The sequence below is a fragment of the Caretta caretta genome, chromosome 3 (assembly GCF_965140235.1).
Source record: "Caretta caretta isolate rCarCar2 chromosome 3, rCarCar1.hap1, whole genome shotgun sequence".
NCBI lineage: Eukaryota > Metazoa > Chordata > Testudines > Cheloniidae > Caretta > Caretta caretta.
Genome location: NC_134208.1, coordinates 97280644 through 97301775, shown reverse-complemented (window position 1 = coordinate 97301775; position 21132 = coordinate 97280644). Strand labels below are relative to the sequence as shown.

General features: G+C 41.3%; 1 protein-coding gene across 2 annotated transcripts in view; it reads right to left on the bottom strand.

Moving 5' to 3' along the window:
- Positions 1-4478: 4478 nt before the first annotated feature.
- TRMT11 (tRNA methyltransferase 11) overlaps positions 4479-21132 on the bottom strand; it is a 65806-nt gene continuing 49152 nt past the window's right edge. The window contains exon 13 of one of the 2 annotated variants that reach the window (XM_048844615.2): positions 4479-6027. In XM_048844615.2, the coding sequence (XP_048700572.2) occupies positions 5971-6027 (57 nt within the window). In that variant the 3' untranslated portion in view covers positions 4479-5970. Of the gene's footprint in view, positions 6028-13063; positions 13645-21132 lie in introns of those variants that run through there. The other variant, XM_048844614.2, reaches the window with a different exon arrangement.

Here is a 21132-nt window from a genome sequence, read left to right as displayed (position 1 = left end):
GACATTCACTGGAGTAATAAGAACTGTTTACCTATTTTAGTTGCAATGTTTGTGGTGTTCAGAGGATACCGCAGCTCAGCAGATGAATTCATCTTTCTTGACATTAGCACTCACAGACATGCAGTGTTTTCTTTGGAAAACCCATTGTGCCTGTCTTTTTTTGGTGAGCAAGATCTTGAAGACAAGCTTTGAAGATAACCACTATAATAAAGGATTAATTCTCCTAGTCTCCTGAGTCTTGACCTGTTTGCTCTAGTTCTACACAAAACATAAGAGTAAAGAGAGTCTCCCATACTGATCACAGGTTTGAATGATTGAAACCAATGGTGCAGATTACAGCTTTTCAACTTTTCCCTGGAGACAGTGGTTATTCAGTGGCCAGAAATATTTAAGTTACTTTCATCAAAAAATTAGTTTGCGTGTTGCTTGTGTGATTCAGTTTACATGACTTAAAAATGTGCAATATGGTGTGCATGTTTACATCATAGACCAGCATGAACTCCTTTGCTAAATTACAGATCAGTCATTCATTCTTTCACTCATATGCTCAGAACAGTCACAAGGGTCATCCGTTCCTCCCAGTTAGAAGATTTGTACACATTACCTAATAGCATTACACTTTTGGACAAGTTTCTATAAAGCTGCTACTTTTAATGTTTACATTGCTAACATTTTGGTGAAAATTAACTACATGAACATTAAAAGATACTACAATACAGCCAATATAAAAGGGCTTGTTTTATGCTTCTTTACAACTATGAAAGGTTTGGTTGCTCCAGTCTCTTGGCACAGAGAAAATTCTAATGGATAATGCCACCGTTAGCTGGTTGTGGTCAATCCCAGAGAGGAAGGATGATGTAGTGTTCTGGGCACTAGCCTGGACCTTGGAAGACCTTCAACCCTCTGCTCCACCACAGACATCCTGCCTGGCCTTGGACAAACCCTGTGCCTCAATTCCCCAGCTATAAACTGGGGATACCTACCTACCTACCTACCTTACAGGGATATTGTGAGAATAAATACATTAAAGAATGTGAGATGCTCAGATACCATGGTAAGAGGGGCCATATGTATCTAATATACATAGGTAAGCCCCCTGAAGTGCTAGAGGGCAAGGAGCTCTCTGCCACCATCGACTAGGGAAAGTATGGCTGCAGAGAGAGCTTCATTTGCAAAAGTGACACTTTAGGAGCCATCATAACTGAACACAAACTCAGGATTGGGCCAGACCCAGTGAGTTAGGTGCCTATTTACTTTCATTGGGAATTAGGCATCTAACCTGCTTAGGGTGTTATGCATATCCTCCTAGGTACCCATCTGCATTTTAGGCATCTAAATTTCTGTGAAAATCTGTCCCTTAAAAAATTGTGGTTTAAAATTCTTAAAAACCACAAAATGTTGTATGTGATTAAAAGAAAAACCCTGAAATTTTAGAAGTATCACTTAAGGAAACACAAACATACCAGATCCCCATGAACCAAAAGTGTATCATGGGAAACAGTGCACCACTGTATCCTGGAAGGTGACAGCATTTGTGAACTAAATAGACAGCTCTCTTTTGTTAGGTATACATTTCAAAGGGACACGTGATTCTCGTAGGTGGATGAAGGAAGAATCAAAGGGAAGATTACAAATTCTTCCCTCTATTATTCTTGTAGAGTCAAATGAATTTAAAATTCTTCATATTAAACTAAAATGATATAAGCAGTAAAGGCCTAGATATTTTCTTTTAAATTTCACTGCTTTGTCATGTAGTTAGGTTCAAGCCCTCAATACTATTACTTGTCAATTAGGGTCTTATCTTGGACAAAGGACATCCAATATTGTCTTAAAGCTAAGTACTGTTCTCTGGTGGAATGGGAGTCATGCATGCACAACTGAATACCCTTAGTGTTTCGTGCTATATGTTCTTGTATCCTAATATGGCAATCTAGGTGTTACAATTAGATAGAAAGGTAAGGCAGCATATTATGGCACATTTTCCATATTGGAACCAGTGGACTTCAGCCAAATCAACATGTATTAATCTTTGATTTTTCTAAGGTTGTTAAACAATGTAGCTTTTAAAAAGCATGTACAGATGGGAAAGTGTTATGAAGTACTAAATGCCAAATTTAGACCTCATTATAGCCTAATAATGTAAACACATGGGCTGTGGCAGGTGTAACCAAAGACATAATCTGGAAATAATGGGGTTGCACAGGTCTCATTGAGCATACAATTTAGCCTGAAAAGTTCTTACAACTGGTGATGAACCATGAGATGGAAATAACCTAGCTGGACTGTCAGAGTCTAGGGGAGGTTGCAGAGCAAGCAGTTAAGGGAAAAAAATATTTTAACTTGCAAACTGAGCACATTTGATAAGGAAATCGGTGAGACAGTGACAACTATGGAGCCCCGCTATGTTGAATCTCGACTGAGTTTCCTCTCTCCTGAAGTCATTGATTGCCCTCAGCCCCGGCCTTCCCCTTTTTGTCTCCACAGTGCTACCCCCTACCTCAATACACCATGGGTGGGGATGGGCAGGGGGTCAGGCTCTCTATTTCCCAGTCCCTTTAGAGGCGCTGGGCCAGGCAAGGAATGGAATCGGGCATCTTCCTCCAGCCTTCTCAACAGCCAGAGGAAAAAAACCCACCAGTGGTGGCCAGGAGAGACTCTTCCTTACACACATATGTCCAGCTGGAAGAGGGCGTGCCAGGGAGCTGGAAAAGCATTGCAAGGAGTCCATCTCCAGGTACAGGTTAGGCAGCTCTTTGCTGCATTTGGTGCTAGCAGTGGAAGCCTGAAGACAAAGAATATAGCTTCCTATAAAGTTCCACCTGGAATGCTGAGGAGTCTCACACCAAGGTCTATTTCCTTTGCAAGTATCCAAGCTTCTCAACTGCCACATTTGTGAGCTGCTTTTATCTTTAATCCTTCTTATGCTCACACACAGAACTCTAGGCAGCTCAGGAATTCTGGCTGAGCAGCTTGCAGTTCCTGCCCCTGTCTGAGGAGCTGCTCTCCTACCTTCCTGAACATGCTTCTGTGCTCTGAACAGCTGCAGAGCAGGGGATCCCTGCACAGGCACCCAGAGCAGCCGCCTTTCCCTTCCAACCCTATTACAGTGCACTAAGGTAGGGGAGAATCATAGAATCATAGAATATAAGGGTTGGAAGTGACCCCAGAAGGTCATCTAGTCCAACCCCCTGCTCGAAGCAGGACCAATTCCCAGTTAAATCATCCCAGCCAGGGCTTTGTCAAGCCTGACCTTAAAAACCTCTAAGGAAGGAGATTCTACCACCTCCCTAGGTAACGCATTCCAGTGTTTCACCACCCTCTTAGTGAAAAAGTTTTTCCTAATATCCAATCTAAACCTCCCCCACTGCAGCTTGAGACCATTACTCCTCGTTCTGTCATCTGATACCATTGAGAACAGTCTAGAGCCATCCTCTTTGGAACCCCCTTTCAGGTAGTTGAAAGCAGCTATCAAATCCCCCCTCATTCTTCTCTTCTGCATGCTAAACAATCCCAGCTCCCTCAGCCTCTCCTCATAACTCATGTGTTCCAGACCCCTAACCATTTTTGTTGCCCTTCGCTGGACTCTCTCCAATTTATCCACATCCTTCTTGCAGTGTGGGGCCCAAAACTGGACACAGTACTCCAGATGAGGCCTCACCAATGTCGAATAGAGGGGAACGATCACGTCCCTCGATCTGCTCGCTATGGAATCTGCTCGCTATGGGAGGAATCTGCCTGGGCCAGGGTGCTGTGCCATCCCATCCCAGGGAATAAAAGGCCCTTTCTCTGACAGAACAAGGGTCTGTGGGTGTTCGTCACAGGCAGGACTTGCCGAGATTTATAGTAATGAATTTTCCCTGACTCACCCCTAGAGGACACTCAGCGTGGATAAGGAATGCTGAAGAGAAACACACTGAGCAGGGTCCTAACAAGCTTGAAAGCTTTCCTAAAAGCTCCCTTAGAGGGAAGGGGAAATGTAGTAGGCAACTTGCCAGAGGTTGGTCTGCCCAACTGAAAGAAACTAACTTAATTACTGGTCACAGTAGGAGTACTTACAGCGGCTAACTCCAGAGGCAGAAAACCTGGACAGTAAGGGGAGCAGGCAACAAAGCATCAGCTACCCCTGGAACTGCTGGAGGGAGCTAGGTACCCAACAGTCGGGACTGGTGAAGATCCTGTGGCTTAAAGAAATCACAATCCTAAAACCTCAGAGTTGCCACATTAAGAGAATCATTTTCAGAGTAGAACCAGGCTTTAAAATGCAGCTTCCATGTTCACGCACACAGTAGTTGGCACAAGGTATAAAAACACCTTCCAGCATTACACAAGTTAAATCAGCACCTCACCGTGCAAATTACAGGCATCGCCTGCAAAAGGGGGCTAAGCAGAAGATTAAGGCTGTCCCTGTTTTTGTAGTCCATGATCTTTCCACACATAGTTGGAATTCCCAAGCCCATGGAAAAGACAGAGCTAACAACTGTGTGATTACAAAGTTATATTTTGCTTATTTATTTTCCCTCTGAAGATAAGAACAGTTGATGTCACGGTTGTGGGGCCTCAGCAATCCACTGCCAGGATTTGTTGTTTGAGGCTTTCAACTATCCAGTTTAATCCAAATTAGTAGGAGCCTCAGAACAGGATTTTGGCAACGTCACAGCTAGAAAGATTTTTGTCATTAATTCTGCCAAGTATATAAGAAAATACAAAAAAGGGGGGTGGGGAGAATAAAGATTCTTGGCACAAGTGTTTTCTTTTTAAATAAAAAAACAAATGAAAATCCAGATTTAATTAAGGAATGTTCCATATTTTTGCCTACCCCATAATTATTATGAAATGGCACAAAAAATCTATTAGATGGTTATATAATTTAATTTAAAAAGGGGGAAATTTTCTAAATTTTAAAGAGGAGGAAAAATAGTTTGAGCTTTTTTCCCCCAGTTCCCTTCCCTTAACAGTGATGTAGGCCTGGGTCATTTCTGGCAGGTCATTTCCTGCAGCAAACAGAAGTAGTTTATCAAGTTCAAACTGTGGCTTGTTAGGATTGCTTCACAGAACTCCACTATTCGGAAACAAACCAACCATGCAGAACTCGTAGAGTAGATAAAAACCCAATCTACTCTGTGTGGAGCTATCATTCAGGCAGACTCAACTGACCTACAAGTAGGCTTGGCAGATTTCCATTTTTTAAATAATTTCAATGGATAATAGCTATGTTTAACATAAGACCATAAGAATGGCCATACTGGGTCAGACCAAAGGTCCATCTAGCCCAGTATCCTGTCTTCCATCACTGGACGATGCCAGGTGCCCCAGAGGGAATGAACAGAACAGGTAATCATCAAGTGATCCATCCCTCGTCACCCATTCCCAGCTTCTGGCAAACAGAGGCTAGGGACACCATCCCTGCCCATCCTAGCTCATAGCAGTTAAGCATTTTTCTATACTTATTAATTGAAATGTTGACAGTTGCACAAAATTATGGGTTTTAAGCTTTTTTTTCTGATTAATACTATTTTCAGGTATGGGAAATTGTGGGGAGGAGGTAGGACAATGGGAGAGGGGTTAGACAATTATTTAATGACAGTAGACATTGATCAAAAAATTAAAGCTTTATAGCCATTACAACACAAATTGTCAACATTACATGTCAAAATATACAAACTAAATAGCCTTAAATCAGTTTTCAAGCAGCATATTTCTTATTGTACCTATCTGTACATTTCAATTAGCATCAATGGAAATATTTTTTCATCAGTGTGTGTCTCTATGGCAAAAGCTGATGTTTATCAACATTTATTGATAAAAAAAAATCTAATCCTTCCAAGCCTATCTACAAGCCATTGTCATTATCAACTGCTTTAAGTGACATGGCTGACCAGATCCATTGTGTTAATAAACAGAAATGATCTACTTTCAAATAATTAATAGCAAGTAACTTTAATGCACCATCAATTTCACCAGCAGCTCTCCTTAACATGTGTCACCTTGCATCCTCATTGGCCAGTCATACACCTGTCCTTCTGAGACCTGTGAAGAGGAAAGATTTGAAAGGTAACACAATGCTCCGAGGCTCTTGAAATTACAGTGTTGAATTTCAGAGCTACTGGTTCAGTTTCCCCTAGGGACAAGGGATTGTTTAATACAAATGTCTTCTCCCTCTTTAAAAACACACACACAAATTCCTTCATTTTACAAACTACATTCTAGAATAAACTAGGAGAGCAAGAGAGCAGGAACCAATTCAGGGAAGTATCTCCCCAAGCCTGTGAACATAGTAAGAAATAAATGTAACAAGACCCAGTGACCCAAGGAGGAGGGTTTGTGTTGGTTTATTTTTTTTTTTAGGGGGGGGGGGGGGAGGATTTCTACCCTCTATTCCGAAACATGCAATAGCTACTTCCAATGGCAATAGAGACTAGAGAAGGCTGAAGTTTTTCCAAATTTTGAGTTTCAGAATTTCTTTTTAATTTGATCCCCCTTCTCCCCCCAATTTCATCTTTTTTTGTTTGTTTGTTTTTAAGTCTGGCAGTAGGGGTAGGGTGAGAGGTTGACCAGCTGTAGAACTTGTCTAATATTACTGCCAGTTTTGAACAGCCACTACTTTCAAAAACATCCTGCAATCTTTTTATTTTTATCAGCTGTAGTAGGGATAGAAGTGGGTATCCTACATGGTAGAGATCATGATGTTAGCTCTGACTGTGTGTATCCACAGTCTGTGCCTTATTACCATATAGACCATATTGTACTTACCTAGCACCTCTCACCTCAGGATCTCAAGGCTTCTTTACAGACATTAAGCCCTTACACACCCCTATGAAGTAGGCACTAAACCCAAATTACATATGAGTAAACTGGGGCCAGAGAAGTGACTTTGCTCAAGATCACACTAGTTCCTGTCAGAGATAGAAACAGAACTCAATACAGGAGACTGCATAAATATGGACATCTAAATGCCCTTCCAAATTACTTGGAATTACCCAATTAATTCTCAAAAAGAAGGAGTCTAACAAATTTATTTGAGCATAAGCTTTCGTGAGCTACAGGTCACTTCATCGGATGCATTCAGTGGAAAATTCTTTATATGTACGCAAAGGTTATTTTGACCTTTGCTAAGAATCTGTAGTCACTCAAACCCACTAACCAAAGTATTTTCATAGCTGAATGAATACATCCCATGATGAATTTATCCACCATATTTATTTCACAAATCCATCCAGTAGATTATAAGAATTGCAGATGCCTTTTGTTCCTTTTGATACTAATATTTATAGGCTTAATCCTGCTCCCAATGAAGTCAATAGCAAAAACTCCATTCTCTTCAGTGGGAGCAGCATCTGGCCCCAGGTTTGCAGTGAATCTCAAAACAGAATGATGAGGAATTTGCTAAGAGCAGTTACCCTGGCACTGGGTAGCTGCCCTATTCTATTCAGAGAAAAAAACCTATTCTGGGGCAGAAGTACTACACTGATGGGAAGATTATGATTGGTATTCCTGTTCATTTGCTCTCAACTGTGCATTAATGGACGTGTGCTTGCATTGCGACTGATACCTCACTTCTGTGGGAAAGTATCAGTCCCACTAAAATACATATTTCTTAATGAAAACTAGAGATATGTTTAAGTAACTCTAAGGTTTGGACATACACGAACAACAACCAGTGTCACGCTGTCAGGAGTGGCTCACGACCATGAGTGCGCTTACTTCAGGGCAGACTGTCAAAAACAGGGCAGACACCCCAAACTGGTGGTGTGTTCTTTAATTAGATTTCACCAAGCCAGTAACAAATGTGAACTCCTTGATCATTATGAGAGCCTTACTAGGAAGCCATAGACAGTCCCCTTAGACTCTCCAATCTATCTTGCCAGCCAAACTAGATTTAGTGATAAATGGTCACGTACACCAAAAATCATACCACATTCAGGTTGCTTCCAGTCCCAAAAGACCAAACATGTACCCCAAATCAACTGGTATCCTTGATCTTACATCAAAGACAATGCCTGTAGCCAATACTGTAATAAACTATCTAAAGGTTTATTAACAAGGAAAAAGGAATAAGAGTTATTTACAGATTAAAGCCAGCAAACATGCACACACACACACACACACACACACAGAGTTACCATCTAAACCCTAAGAGCGAAAGAATTGTAGTGATCTGTCAATTCAAAAAGTGTCTTTCACGGTGGATTTAGGAGGCAGCCTCTGAGGATCTCTGGCTTCAGTTTACCGTCTCTGGTCCTTCAAAGTTCAAACAGCCAAGAAAATGGAAAAATTTCTTGTGGCTTTGCTTTGCTTCATTTCCTTCATTCATTTTCAAAGCCCACAGGACGAGCTTCCCTGCATGTAGCATTTCCAGGTGCAATAGAGCCGTTAACCAATCCTTTGTTTTGTGAAGTTCCTTGATGGTTCATCTGATTTTGATAGTCCTTCTAGATGGGGGGACGATTTCCATGCCTCAGTTCACAAGTTCAGAGCAGTTTCAAAGTTATAAAGCAAGAAACATACATTATTTCTTATAGCAGGGAATACAGACATTACAAGTGAGAATAATGCATGCAGCAATTTACAGGCATTTCACAGAGGCTAAAGACTAAATCCATTCTTAGAAGACTCATACTTATTTTGAGTAAAACTAATATACAGGTGAACTGGTCTGGTCTCCAGCTATAAATTTGTCGGTTCTTAGTTAATGCCTGCAGCCTGGGCAAGAACTGGCACCTGGCCTGCCAGCATCACAGCCAGATCCATCTGAAGTATGGCAGACGGGCAACTCAGAGCCGAACACCTACAATGGAGGAGGAGGAGGAGGAGACAGGTGGTCCTCACATCTCATATACCCAAAGCTGAAGTTAGCTCAGGCCACAAATGCCCTGTATAGGGGAAATGCTCAGCCCTGCTGTGGTTGGTTACAGTTAGAGCTGAGAACCACAAAAAATACCCCCAAAGTTGTTTGCTTCAAACCAAAATGGAATTTTTTTTTCAGTTTCATTTCATTTGGGGCCAGTTTTGGATGTTTTCACCCTTTTTTCTTTTTGGCTTCCAAGTGCCCCAAGTCTCATTCTCAGATTTGCTCCCATGTTTACTGTCTCCACCTTCCTAAACTCCCCAGTACTCACGTCCCTCTCCCTGAAGTGCCCATCTTACGTCTTTTACAAACCAGCCAACTCCCATGGACTTATCTCCAGCACGACAGTGGCAGGAAAAGGAAGAGCGGCTACAGGTGGTGTTCCTTGGCAGCAGGTCAGTTCCGTTCCTGCTAGACTAGACTCTTACTCCTCCCCAGCTTCTGAGCTTCTCAGAAAGGAGGCAACAGCATAGCCGTGAAGGGAACTAACCCAGCTGCAGTGTGGCCCTGCTGAAAGGACATTGCTGCAGATTCCTGATGACTGAGCGCAGCAGCTGCTCACTTACTGGCAGGGGGAGGAAAGTTAGATGAGCACTACTGCATAAAAGCAATAGCCTCAGACTGAACACTTCCCCCTCCTGTCCCTCAACTGCCCTGGCAGGACCAGCGTTGTTCCTGATAAGTGGTGTGGAGGGGGCATTATGTAGGGTTTAGTATGTTCACCTGTGACACACACACACACCTCAAGCTCATAATCCACAGGTTATGAAAAAGCCCTGGGCATAGAGGAAATAACCACTAGTGAGGGGGTGGGGGAGAAGAGAGACTAAGAGCAGTAAGATCTCTTTCCATAATAGCCAGTGTGGAAGCAGAAAAACAGAAAAAGGAGGATCTGGGGTAGATGTCTTAATCAATTTAAGGATAGAGTGAAAGGTAACCCTAATCATGTGAGAGTTGTAAGAGATGCTGTTTTCGCCTTGCTTTTAGTTTATAAGGATAAAATGCTGACTTAAGCAGAAACCTTAAAATAAAGTAGCGTCTCGAGGGAATTTGCATAAACAAAGAATAATCGTTAGCCGTTGATGTATGTAACAGGAAAGTATAAATACTTGTCTTACACTGCTTGTAGGGGGAGGAACTGCCTAAAGTCGGGGACCACCTGTCCGACTGCAGCTTCCCTTTCAATTGCTCGTAGTAAACGGTCTCTGACTTGTTGCTAACAAACGCAGAGCGAGAACTTGTTTTCTTCCACACCAGCATTCACTAGTTCTCTGTACAGGTCCATTCTGTGAGGATGTTGGCCCTTCTCTTAAAGCAATGTTTCTCAACTTATTCAGATTGGTTACCCCTTATTCAAAGACAAAAGTTTTCACAATCCCTTTACATTTACTATAGGAGACTAATAAAGGTGTATCAATGATAAGGCAGGAAACTAACTGGAATCTGAGGAAGAGAGATGGGATAGAGCCAGCTTGGGTGGAGGATGTCAAAAACCTCTGCTATTAATGGCTGATTCCTCCAAGGAAGGACAATCCATCCATCTATAATGGAGAGGAGACCCCAGTCCACAAACTTGAAAGGATCCTTCATTACAGAAAGCATGGCAGCTGCATCACAGCATTCACTCCGTCAAAACAGCAGCATCCATACACTGGGTACATAATTGGAGAGTCTGCTACAGGGATGTCAGATAAGGAAAAAAATTGACCAAAGAGCTTAGACAATTGAGGCTGCTCCTAAGAGACAACAGATGGTAGAGAGATGCTTCTTTAGCTGACTTTTTAAATTTTGTACTATTCTGAAACAGTGGATGTAACACCAGGGCCAAAATTCCACTTGTACTTTCAGTTGGAATGTGGTACTCTTCAGTGACTTAACGTGATGTGTGAACTGCTTGCCTCATTTCAGGGCAACTGCACCTGTACTTCCCCTCAGTGGCCCAGCAAGGGCCCCCACTCTCAGGCCTCCAGCCATTGCCTTTCTCGGGTAGAGCCCCCATCTCACCCTTCTCCCAGCGTATTGCCAGGCTGCACAGTTCCCTTCACTGTGTTATTCCCAGCAGGACAGCCTGCCCAAGGTGTAATTGCTACAGTTATAAGTTACCACACAGTTTTCTCTGCAAGCCGACTTTATGTTGAAGGTAAAAGCACTACAGAGAAAAACCATGTTAAAAACAACAGAAGAACCTACGTACATGCTCATAAACTTACCGGACACCATCCTAACTCTAACATGGGGCTGCTCTCTGGCAGAAGCAGTCCTTCAACACCCCACCCACAGGGTTTCCTTTGCGGTAACAAGTTCATCATAGCGTCTGCTCAGAACAGGCACCCAATCTTAGATGGTGACACAGGTGCTGGAACCAGCTTAAAACCAGGTTATTAATCCAAAAATCATCTTTTTCTGTTAGTCCCTGGAGAATTCAATTTGAATTAGTATATGAAAACCTCTCCAGGCAGATGGCTTTAAAGGGCTGATAGAGAAAGTACCTCCTTCCACTAGAGAAGGCACATACTATGCAACAATAACAACTGCATTTTAAATACAGTGTACCCCAAAGGTATTAACCCTAATTCAATAAGGTCTGACTTAACTCTTCATTGAGTTACCTTAATTCCACAAAATTTCCTCAGGATATTACCAGTCTGTCACACGCTAAATGGATGCTACAGGTCATTCTTTTGGGACAAGTGGAGGAGACACTAAAAGCGCTCTCTCGCATATATGGGGCCTGATTCTCCACTGACCTCATATCTTGTACAGCTATTTATCATGTCTTTCCAGTGTAACTTTCATCATGAAGATACCAGTAAGTTCTAAATGCATCAGATCATTTAGACCAGCAAATACATCACAGTATCTACCTATGAAGAGGAAACACTAAGTTATTTAAATTTTAAAATAAAGACTAAATACCAAATGTTGTTGTTAAAATTAAAGCCATTTTAGTTACTTAAAGACAACTTTTCAAAGCAGTAAATTTTTGGTGCAATACTTTAAAATGGCCAATTCAAATTTTGTTTAAAAAAAAACTTCTAGACAAGTTTTTTTTTTGTTTTTTTGTTTTTTTACTACTAGTTCAGCTGTTATGGCACACTTTGAGACTTTAAAACACAGTAGTTTATAATGGAAACACTGAAAATAAATCACTACTTTAGAAATTACCCAAACACCAAAAATTATATGTAGAAGATTAGACAAAATTGTCATTGAAAACGTGACCTCTCCCTGCTGGAACTTAGGCTATGTTATACTACAGTTTATGTCAGTATAACTTATGTTGCTCCGGGCGGGGGGGGGGGGCATTGCTGGTGAATAAATCACCCCCTGTACAACACAAGTTAAACCAATTAAAGTGCCGGCATGGACAGCACTATGTCGGTGGGAGAGCTTCTCCTGCCAACATAGCTACCGCTGCTCATGGAGCGCAGGGCTGGAGTAGTTAAGCTGACAGGAGCGCTCTGTTGGAGCTACATTAGAAAGCTCACAGCCATGTAGCTACACTGTCACAGCTGCGCTGATGTAAACTCTCCAGTGTAGCCGTGCCCTCAGAATCAAACATAAGGGAAGGTGAAATAAGTCAATGAACCAAAGAGATGCAGACTCTTGCCTGCCTAAGTATCACTGGCTTTTTGGAGGTCACCACTATATGAAGACTATTCTATGACCACAACAGCTTGCAGTAAATTAAGAAATGGGGCTCTATCTACCTGGAACAAATAGATACATTCTATACATAGATACCAATGCCCTACTGAGGTATATTTGACCACCAAAAGCAAGTAAAGCCATTAATATCCTCCATTAATGTGTCTAGTAGTTTTCAAGCAAGATATTTTCACGATGGATACAACGCAGGTCCAGCAAAGTTTTCCCGTTAAGAAATACAACTTTGGTTTCAAAGAGCTGATCAGACTTAATACCATTAAGAAACCATTACCAAATCTTTTATTGTTCTTACTGCTTTAACTATCAGTTTCTGAATCAAAAATTGCAGACAGTTGGCTTGACCAGCAGTCAAAGTTTAGGAATGCAACAGCAAATCCAAGGTACAGATGAACTTCGGATGTGGACAGGCTTTATGGGGTTTAATAGCCTCTCCAAGCCTTGTCAAGTCCTCAGTTCCTAGAGGCTGTTTTTTTGTTTTGTTTTTTAAACATAGCTGGCCTAGTACATGGCAGTAAGAATTCACATGAGAATCTGTTGCATGCAACACAATTTTAAAAAGTCACAACAAGCTCTGTTGGTTTTTATTGTGTATCAGTTACAAAAAAACAAAACAAATGAAAGCAATATTCCTAATGAGCAAACCTTGATCTAGTACGTGTTTCTAAAGCATCCAGATGTTCACAGTTTAAGAAGCCAAACAATACTACTATTTTCTGTAAAAGTTAGTGGTAAAAGAATAATAATAATGGTTTTAGTCAATCATCATTAGTACTTGAAAGTACTAATATAAATTAAATAAGGCTCAAAAAACTTGTACAATAAATCTGCTATAAACAAAGCTAATTAAAAAGAACTGTTCTTAACCTATGTTGTGGTTTTCATTGTGACTTTTTTAAAATTAAAAACAGTATTTGCTTTCTGAAGCATCCAGATGTCTTTACAAAGAAATACAATCTTCATACTTTCCTCATTTTTAATCTGTTCATTTTATTTTTTCTTTACTTCTGGTTGTCTTTTTCTTCCTTGGCAATCCTCTTTGTCACACCACTGAAATACTTCTCACGGAAGGAATTGTGACCCTTGTATAGCAAAGACTGATAATCCAACAAGTGAGAATACTGGTCTTTGTCCTGTATAGCATTAAAAGTACAGAGGTTAGTCCCAAAAGCTCATTCAAAAAATGGCAAATGAAGGTAAATATAGTCAACAAAAAGTCATTCTGAGTTTTTTGTTTTTTTTAAAAATAGTCCAAAGATAACTCAAGTTTCAATCAGAATTTACAGGAACGTTGATAGTCTTCTCCAAATTTCAATACTAAATAGAATTGAGAAATAATTTGCAATGAATAATTGATGTGAGTTTGCAGATATTCTTTGAACAGAAAAGCTAATAGATCATTTCAAGTGTATTCATTATTCAAATCTTCTTGCCCTTTTCCATTCTGTGCATCAATCTTGAACAGTTTGCAGTGAGTATTTGATACCCGATATTTGAAAAGTGAGCCATGCTGTTTGATTGCAATTTCTCAGATCGAAACAGCAGCATGCAGCTGTCTCCTGACTGGAGACGTTGGCAGGCACTTTCACCATGATGATTAATCAGACAGCAATTTAAAGTTTGGTTTCTGGAAATGTTGCTACCAGTAACACTTAACCACACAAATATTTGTGAAAGCAAACACAGAAGAGGCACAAGAACGGCCAGAGTGAATTCATAGAAAAATTACAGGTATTGGTGGAAGGGTGGTTGGGCTTTTTGTTTTGTTTTCTGCAGTGTTCACTCAACTATAATGTTAACATTTTGACTGATATCCTTAAAAATTATATACATCTTATGTTATGTTAGCCAAGAATACAGTTTCTTAAGTTGGCATATACATACACATACATATATACAAACTCTCTTGGCCTTAAAAGCCAGTAAATGGCTAAAATGACATTTAATTTAATGTGCGCGCACACACAAATTAAAAGAAATGTCATTTTAGCCATTTACTGGCTTTTAAGGCCAAGAGATTTTGTTCAAAAGGCACATAATTAAGTTTCAAAATGCCTGTCAAATCTATATTATACATTAAAACACATCAACTTTGCTTGGGAATAAACTTGCTGGCTACTTTACACTAACTATAAATGTTAGACTGCCATTAAATTGATCATGCTTGCAGCAAGGCTTGAATTAGTCAAAGAAACCTCAACAAAACAAGAAAATAGTCCAGGAAAGTGTTTCTTCTGTATATACATATGAGGTTTGCTATTGTACTTTACTTTAAAGCAAAGCAGCAAGTTATTCAGTTTATAATTTTCAGTAGAGGTTTATCCCCCCCTCCCCCACTGCTTTGAAATTAGGGTTTCTCAAGATGATTTTGTCACATAAATGCAAACAGTAAGATGAAAATAATTTAAGGCAACATTTACACTCAACACAATAAAGTCTCCAATCCTTAGTCGATACCATGTGGAGACCATGATGTAGTGGACATTTGTTTTTATTAATATTAAATACCTTGATAGTAATGTGGAACATTTTTCAACACCAGATTGTAAGAAGGTTGAAATAGTCAAATTCAAAGAAGCTTCCCCCACTACGCAAATCTTTTAGGTTCTAAGCCTATAAAGCAATCTACACAATTGGAACTTTGTGACTGCAAGGAATCCCATTGGCTTCAGAATGCATGACACTTAGAAAAACTACAATGCATATTTTAAAAGACAAACTAAGATCTGTAATACTAGTTTGTGTGTACGGGTACAACTACCCTAGTCTACTAGACACAGTTAAATATATTCCTGTATACGTGCCTATAGTTTGTCTCTACCAGTCAATTCCATTAGCTCAGGCTACCAAAACCAAAAGGTATCTAAGGAAATGTAATGTGAAAACACACAAATAGAGCAGCATTAAACTCCAGGTGCTAACAAGTCTATTTAAATACAGAGAAGAGAGAGAAGGAGAAAGATGACATGGGTAAATCCATAAGAGATTAAAGGAAGTAGTCAACCCATTGACCATACATTTTAATTATGGTTTGCTCTCTTCTTAAAGGAAAAAGTCAAACATTGAACTATTCTGAATCCAATAATTTACCAATCAAAATGGACATAATCCTGTAGGGAAGAACTAGAATTGGAATGATCAAAATCAAATTCATTCCTGATTTCAGATTCAGATACTAATATTTAAAACCTATTTTAACATTTCTTTTGTTTTATTAAGACACTCAATAGGCAGGTCAGTGCATTTAGGTTGTCTATTTAATTTTTGCCTAGAACACCAGTGTGACACTGTAAAAAGAAAGATGACTATGTTTACACTAAGGCATCACCACTGTTCTACAACCACTGATGTTTCACCACTGTTGCACAACTGTGAAAAATCTTATATAAAGTATACCTTGTAAGGTATCATTAAAAAAGATGTAATCTGTTGAACAATGTTATCCTATTTATATGCATGTATTATCATTGTATATGAAGTTAAGACTCTTTGCTATGTGTTTGTATCTCAAACACGTTGTGTTCCTTGGTAACACCCAGAAGACATTTACATCAAGATGAGCCAGCCACGTGCTGATGGGCCATTAAGGAGAATCAGCTCTTCCAGTGGGCCCTTCCTTAGGATGCCCCAAAGAGCATATGAATAATGAAGGCCCAGTGACTCAATAGGGTTTGTAGGGCATATGATACCTGACTCCATATTTGAGACAGTAATTTTCCATGCACATGGACTGGGGGTATAAACTGAAGACTGTGACATCTCCTGGCCTCTTTCCTGCTCCACATCTCTGGACTATGATTTCTAACAAAGGGAAGCTTTGAGCAAAGGACCAAATATCCCCAATCTTTTGGATGATCCAGAGAGACTTATTGCAAGCTAACAGATTTAACATCACTGCAATTATCCTGATCTACAAACTCTGAAATCAACTGTAATGTATAGGATTCATTTTAACCTTTTAATAACGCTCTTCTCTTTTTTTATTAATAAATATTTACTTAGTTTACTAAAGATTAGAACACTAACTATGGGGCAGCCAACTTTCTAACTGCAGAAAACTGAACAATCTTGCCCTGCCCCCTGCTCTGCCCCTTCTCCGTGGCCCCACCCTGCTCCACCCCTTCTCTGAGGCTCTGCCCTCCACTCACTCCATCCCCCCTCCCTCCATCACTCGCTGTCCCCCACCCTCACTCACTTGCTCATTTTCACAGGGGTAAGGGAGCGGTGGAGGGCCCCAGCTAGGGGTGTGGGCTCTGGGGTAGTGGTGGGGATGAGGGGATTGGGGTGCAGGAGGAGGCTCTGGACTGGGGCCGAGGGATTCAAAGTGTGGGAGGGGGCTTCAGGAAGGGGAAGGTGGTTGAGGCTCTGGGTTGGGGATGCAGGCTCTGGGATGGGGCAAGGGGTGAGGTGCATGGGGGGGTTCAGGGCTGGGGCAGGTGGTTGGGGCACAGAATGGGGCTGGGGTGGGGCTCCAGGTGGGGCTGACCTCAGGCAGCTCCTGGAAAGTGGCGACATGTCCCTCTGATTTCTAGGCGGAGGAGTGGCCAGTGGGTTCCATCTGCTGCCCCCGCCTCGCAGGTGCCCCCCCCCCCCCCCCCCACAGCTCTCATTGGCAATGGTTCCTGGCCAATGGGAGCTGCAGAGCCAGCACTCGGGGTGATGCCTGTGGGTGGGGGCAGTGCACAGGGCCCTCCTGGCCACTTCTCTGCCCAGGAGTCTGAGACACATGTGGGCCCCTTCCCAGGAGCCACACGGAGGTAGAAACGGAGCCTGCCTACCTCACTGCGGCCAACTGGACTTTTAGCAGCCCGGTCAGCTGTGCTGACCGGAGCCACCAGGGTCCCTTTTCGACCAGGCGTTCCGGTCAAAAACCAGATGCCTGGCAACCCTAAGTGTGGTATTTGGTGAGATCCTGCAGTACATATTGACCTGGGGTGAGTGTCTGGTTCACTGCAACTGGAAGAACCAAATAGATGTGATTTCTGGTTTTAATAATCATTTATCACAGAAGTCTGGTTTGTCTGGATGGTGCATGAGGGGATAGAGCGCCTGACGAGGCTATCAGCAGCTTCATAATAACTAGTATAGTAATTTGGAAGCACACATTTGTTACTGGCTTGGTGAAGTCTTATGATAGAATAAACCACCAGTTTGGGGGGTGTGCTCTGTTTTCTGGCAGTCTGACCTGAAATCGGCACTCTTAGCTCTGTCCCATGCTAGGCAGCATGACAACCTGTTACCTAATGGCCAGCTGAATAGGTAGAATCTGAATAGTAGTGATATTTTGACTTTAGGCATATAAAATGACAAATACATGCATGATCTTTTGGAAATAATTTACTCTCTACTATTTTTGCTGGATGTTAGGTAATTACAATGAGCAGAGTATACTGGTTAACTAAAATATGCCTTTTGAATAATGGCTGAAGTCAGCAGGTCTATACAAGCTCTAATCCTGCAGAAGTATCTCTGCCAAAAGGCTCTCTCTGCCTGACAGTAGGTGTGTGGGCCACACTAGTTAATGAAATCTGCAGCACAGCAGATTTCACACAATTAAAGTGTTGGTGTCAAATCCTCTTGTACAATTGAATGGTCAGCTGCAGTTTCCAGATATTGCACCTTTTCTTCCCCTAGCTCCCGCTCTTTAAGCAAAGCAACAGGTTGGGGACAAAAGTTGAACTTTATCATTTGAACTACCACCTTAAAGCTCCCCTTCCTCTCCCTAACATTGCCTAATCCACTGCAATGACATCTTCCACCCCTCTTTCTGTTTTGTTCCTCAGATCTGAAATTGGAGAGGAGGAAAAAGAATAGGAAAAGTGTTGTCATTTTGTTTCCTTTGTAACCACTGCCCAAAGTTGGTATTAGAGGTAAAACATTTAACTGGTTACTCTGCACAAGCGGGTGAAGTTCCTCTAGAAGCCATTGCTTTGGGTCAGGTACCAAGAGTGGCCAACTATGAACTATAGACACTAACTTGACAAAAATCTATCACTACTATGATATCAGCTCAGGAAAGCAAGTAACTTTCTCCTTTGTTTGTAAGAGTCAGGTTTCTACCATCCTTTAGCCTACTCTCATTCTCTGATAAGGATTTCTTCCATATCATTGCTATGGACCATGATATATTTATCTTCTGCTCAATGGCACCAATTTTCAACTAAACTGCTGTTTTACATAAACGTTTACCCACATATGGCTTATGATGCATCCTACAATAAATGAAAGCCAGAAAGGTTGATGTCAAAGTGAAAGCCACCTAAGTGCTTACAACTTATTTGATCCTGCAACTTCACATTAGTTTTGCTTATACAGAATAATCTAAAAATGGTGCAATATATTTCTATCATAATAAAACAGGCAGGGGAAGAGAGAAAAGAACTGAAGTTTACAAAGAGCTTTGTTTAGTTTAACAGCTGTGCAGCTATCAAATGTAATGTACAAGCTTATACTGAATCTAGTGGGCCTGAGTTCAGCCTCAGGGTAATTACTCATGTCAGTTTTTTGTTTTAAAAAATCCTCCTACCCTTATCACAGCTTCCCAATGTTCTACATCCGGAACCGGACAGTAGCTACAGAAACCTTTGTACAAATTTTATACAGCTATAAACATCACCTAGCTGTTCAAACAGGACAAAAGGGTCAAGTCTAGCAACTGATGCTGCTAAATACAGTAGAAAAACTCAACACCAATAAAGACGCCTAGAATGACCATGTGACAAGGAGGTGCTGGAAACCTTCAGCTTTGCAAATCCGTTAACACTTCACTCCCAAGTCTTTTCATGGGCAGTCATTTGTTCAGAATGCACTTTTCAGTCTAGTTCTTGTTCCCATCTTGACATGCAATTCATAGGCACATTTCTCAAGTGTGGTCAACAGCACTCTCCTCTAGAACTCTAGAGATCAGTATATTTCAGGAGTACAGATTAAAAGTTTCAGAACAAGAACAATCACTAGCAAAATAGATATCAATTACTCTGTAAAGACACCAGTCAGAGAATAGAAGTGAAACAAAGTGGAAGTGAGTATATAGTCATCAAAATATTTTTCATGGTGACTCAACAAGCCCCACAAAACTAGAAGCTAGACAGTTTTATTAAAAATGTAGAATAGACAAAAGATTCTCCCCCTTCTCCCTCCAAAAAAACTAACAACAACAGGAATTTAAAAACAAGTCAATCTTTTCAAGAATAGATATGGAGCCTCAAGAATACTTCCTATAATAATGCTGGAAATTGTTTTTGTCTCATATACATTTGCAGTTACAGTTTCCATCTGATTGTACTTTGGAATTAGAAAAATACAAAGTATGCAACATAAAACTAGCTGTTTGTTTCCTCCTTCCCAGTGTCATGTAAACAGATTGCTTATGAAACTTGGAAACTAACCTGGTGCAACATCAAGTACACTTCAACTTGGCTCAACCTACAGCTAACCTAAAACAAAAGACTGAACCAATTTTACTGGACACCAACCAGATTATACACCACAAACTTCACAGATCCTGCATCTGCTGAAGAAGCAGCTGTTCATATGCTTCACCGTCAGACATACTATGGTGCTTCCACATGCATGCCAAATTCTAAGCTCTGCCTCCTCATCAGCCTGGATGAGGACAGGCTCATACCCCCTATGTGGAAAAAGCTTGCTCTAATAGCACTTACCCTGAACAAAGAATATCACTGAGACATGGGAGGTATCCACATCCAACCAAATCCCTCCCCGACCCTGGGAGAAACTACAAGAAACTAAGGACTGAGCGGCTAGGCAGCAGTTCTGCAGAAAAGGACCTAGGGGTTACAGTGGACGAGAAGCTGGATAGGAGACAACAGTGTGCCCTTGTTGCCAAGAAGGCAAACGGCATTTTGGGCTGTATAAGTAGGAGCTTTGCCAGCAGATCGAGGGACGTGATCATTCCCCTCTATTCGGCATTGCTGAGGCCTCATCTGGAATACTGTGTCCAGTTTTGGGCCCCACACTGCAAGAAGGTTGTGGAAAAATTGGGAAGAGTCTAGCAAAGGGCAACAAAAATGATTGGGGGCTGGAGCACATGACTTATGAGGAGAGGCTGAGGGAGCTGGGATTGTTTAGCCTGCAGAAGAGAAGAATGAGGGGGGATTTGATAGCTGCTTTCAACTACCTGAAAGGGGGTTCCAAAGAGGATGGATCTAGACTGTTCTCAGTGGTAGCAGATGACAGAACAAGGAGTAATGGTCTCAAGTGGCAGTGGAGGAGGTTTAGGTTGGATATTAGGAAAAACTTTTTCACTAGGAGGGTGGTGAAACACTGGAATGCGTTACCTAGGGAGGTGGTGGAATCTCCTTCCTTCGTGGTTTTTAAGGTCAGGCTTGACAAAGCCCTGGCTGGGATAATTTAGTTGGGGACTGGTCCTACTTTGAGCAGGGGGTTGGACTAGATGACCTCCCGAGGTCCCTTCCAACCCTGATATTCTATGAATCTAAAACACTTTCATGCTGTAAAGGGCCCCCTTTATAATAATGCTTTTAGGTCCTTACCAAGGGTAGCAAATACTCACCTCATATCCCTCAAACTTTACTTCTCCCCCACTTCCTTTCCTTCTTGTTCTTCCACCTTCTTGGTTTTTATTTCATACAGATTCA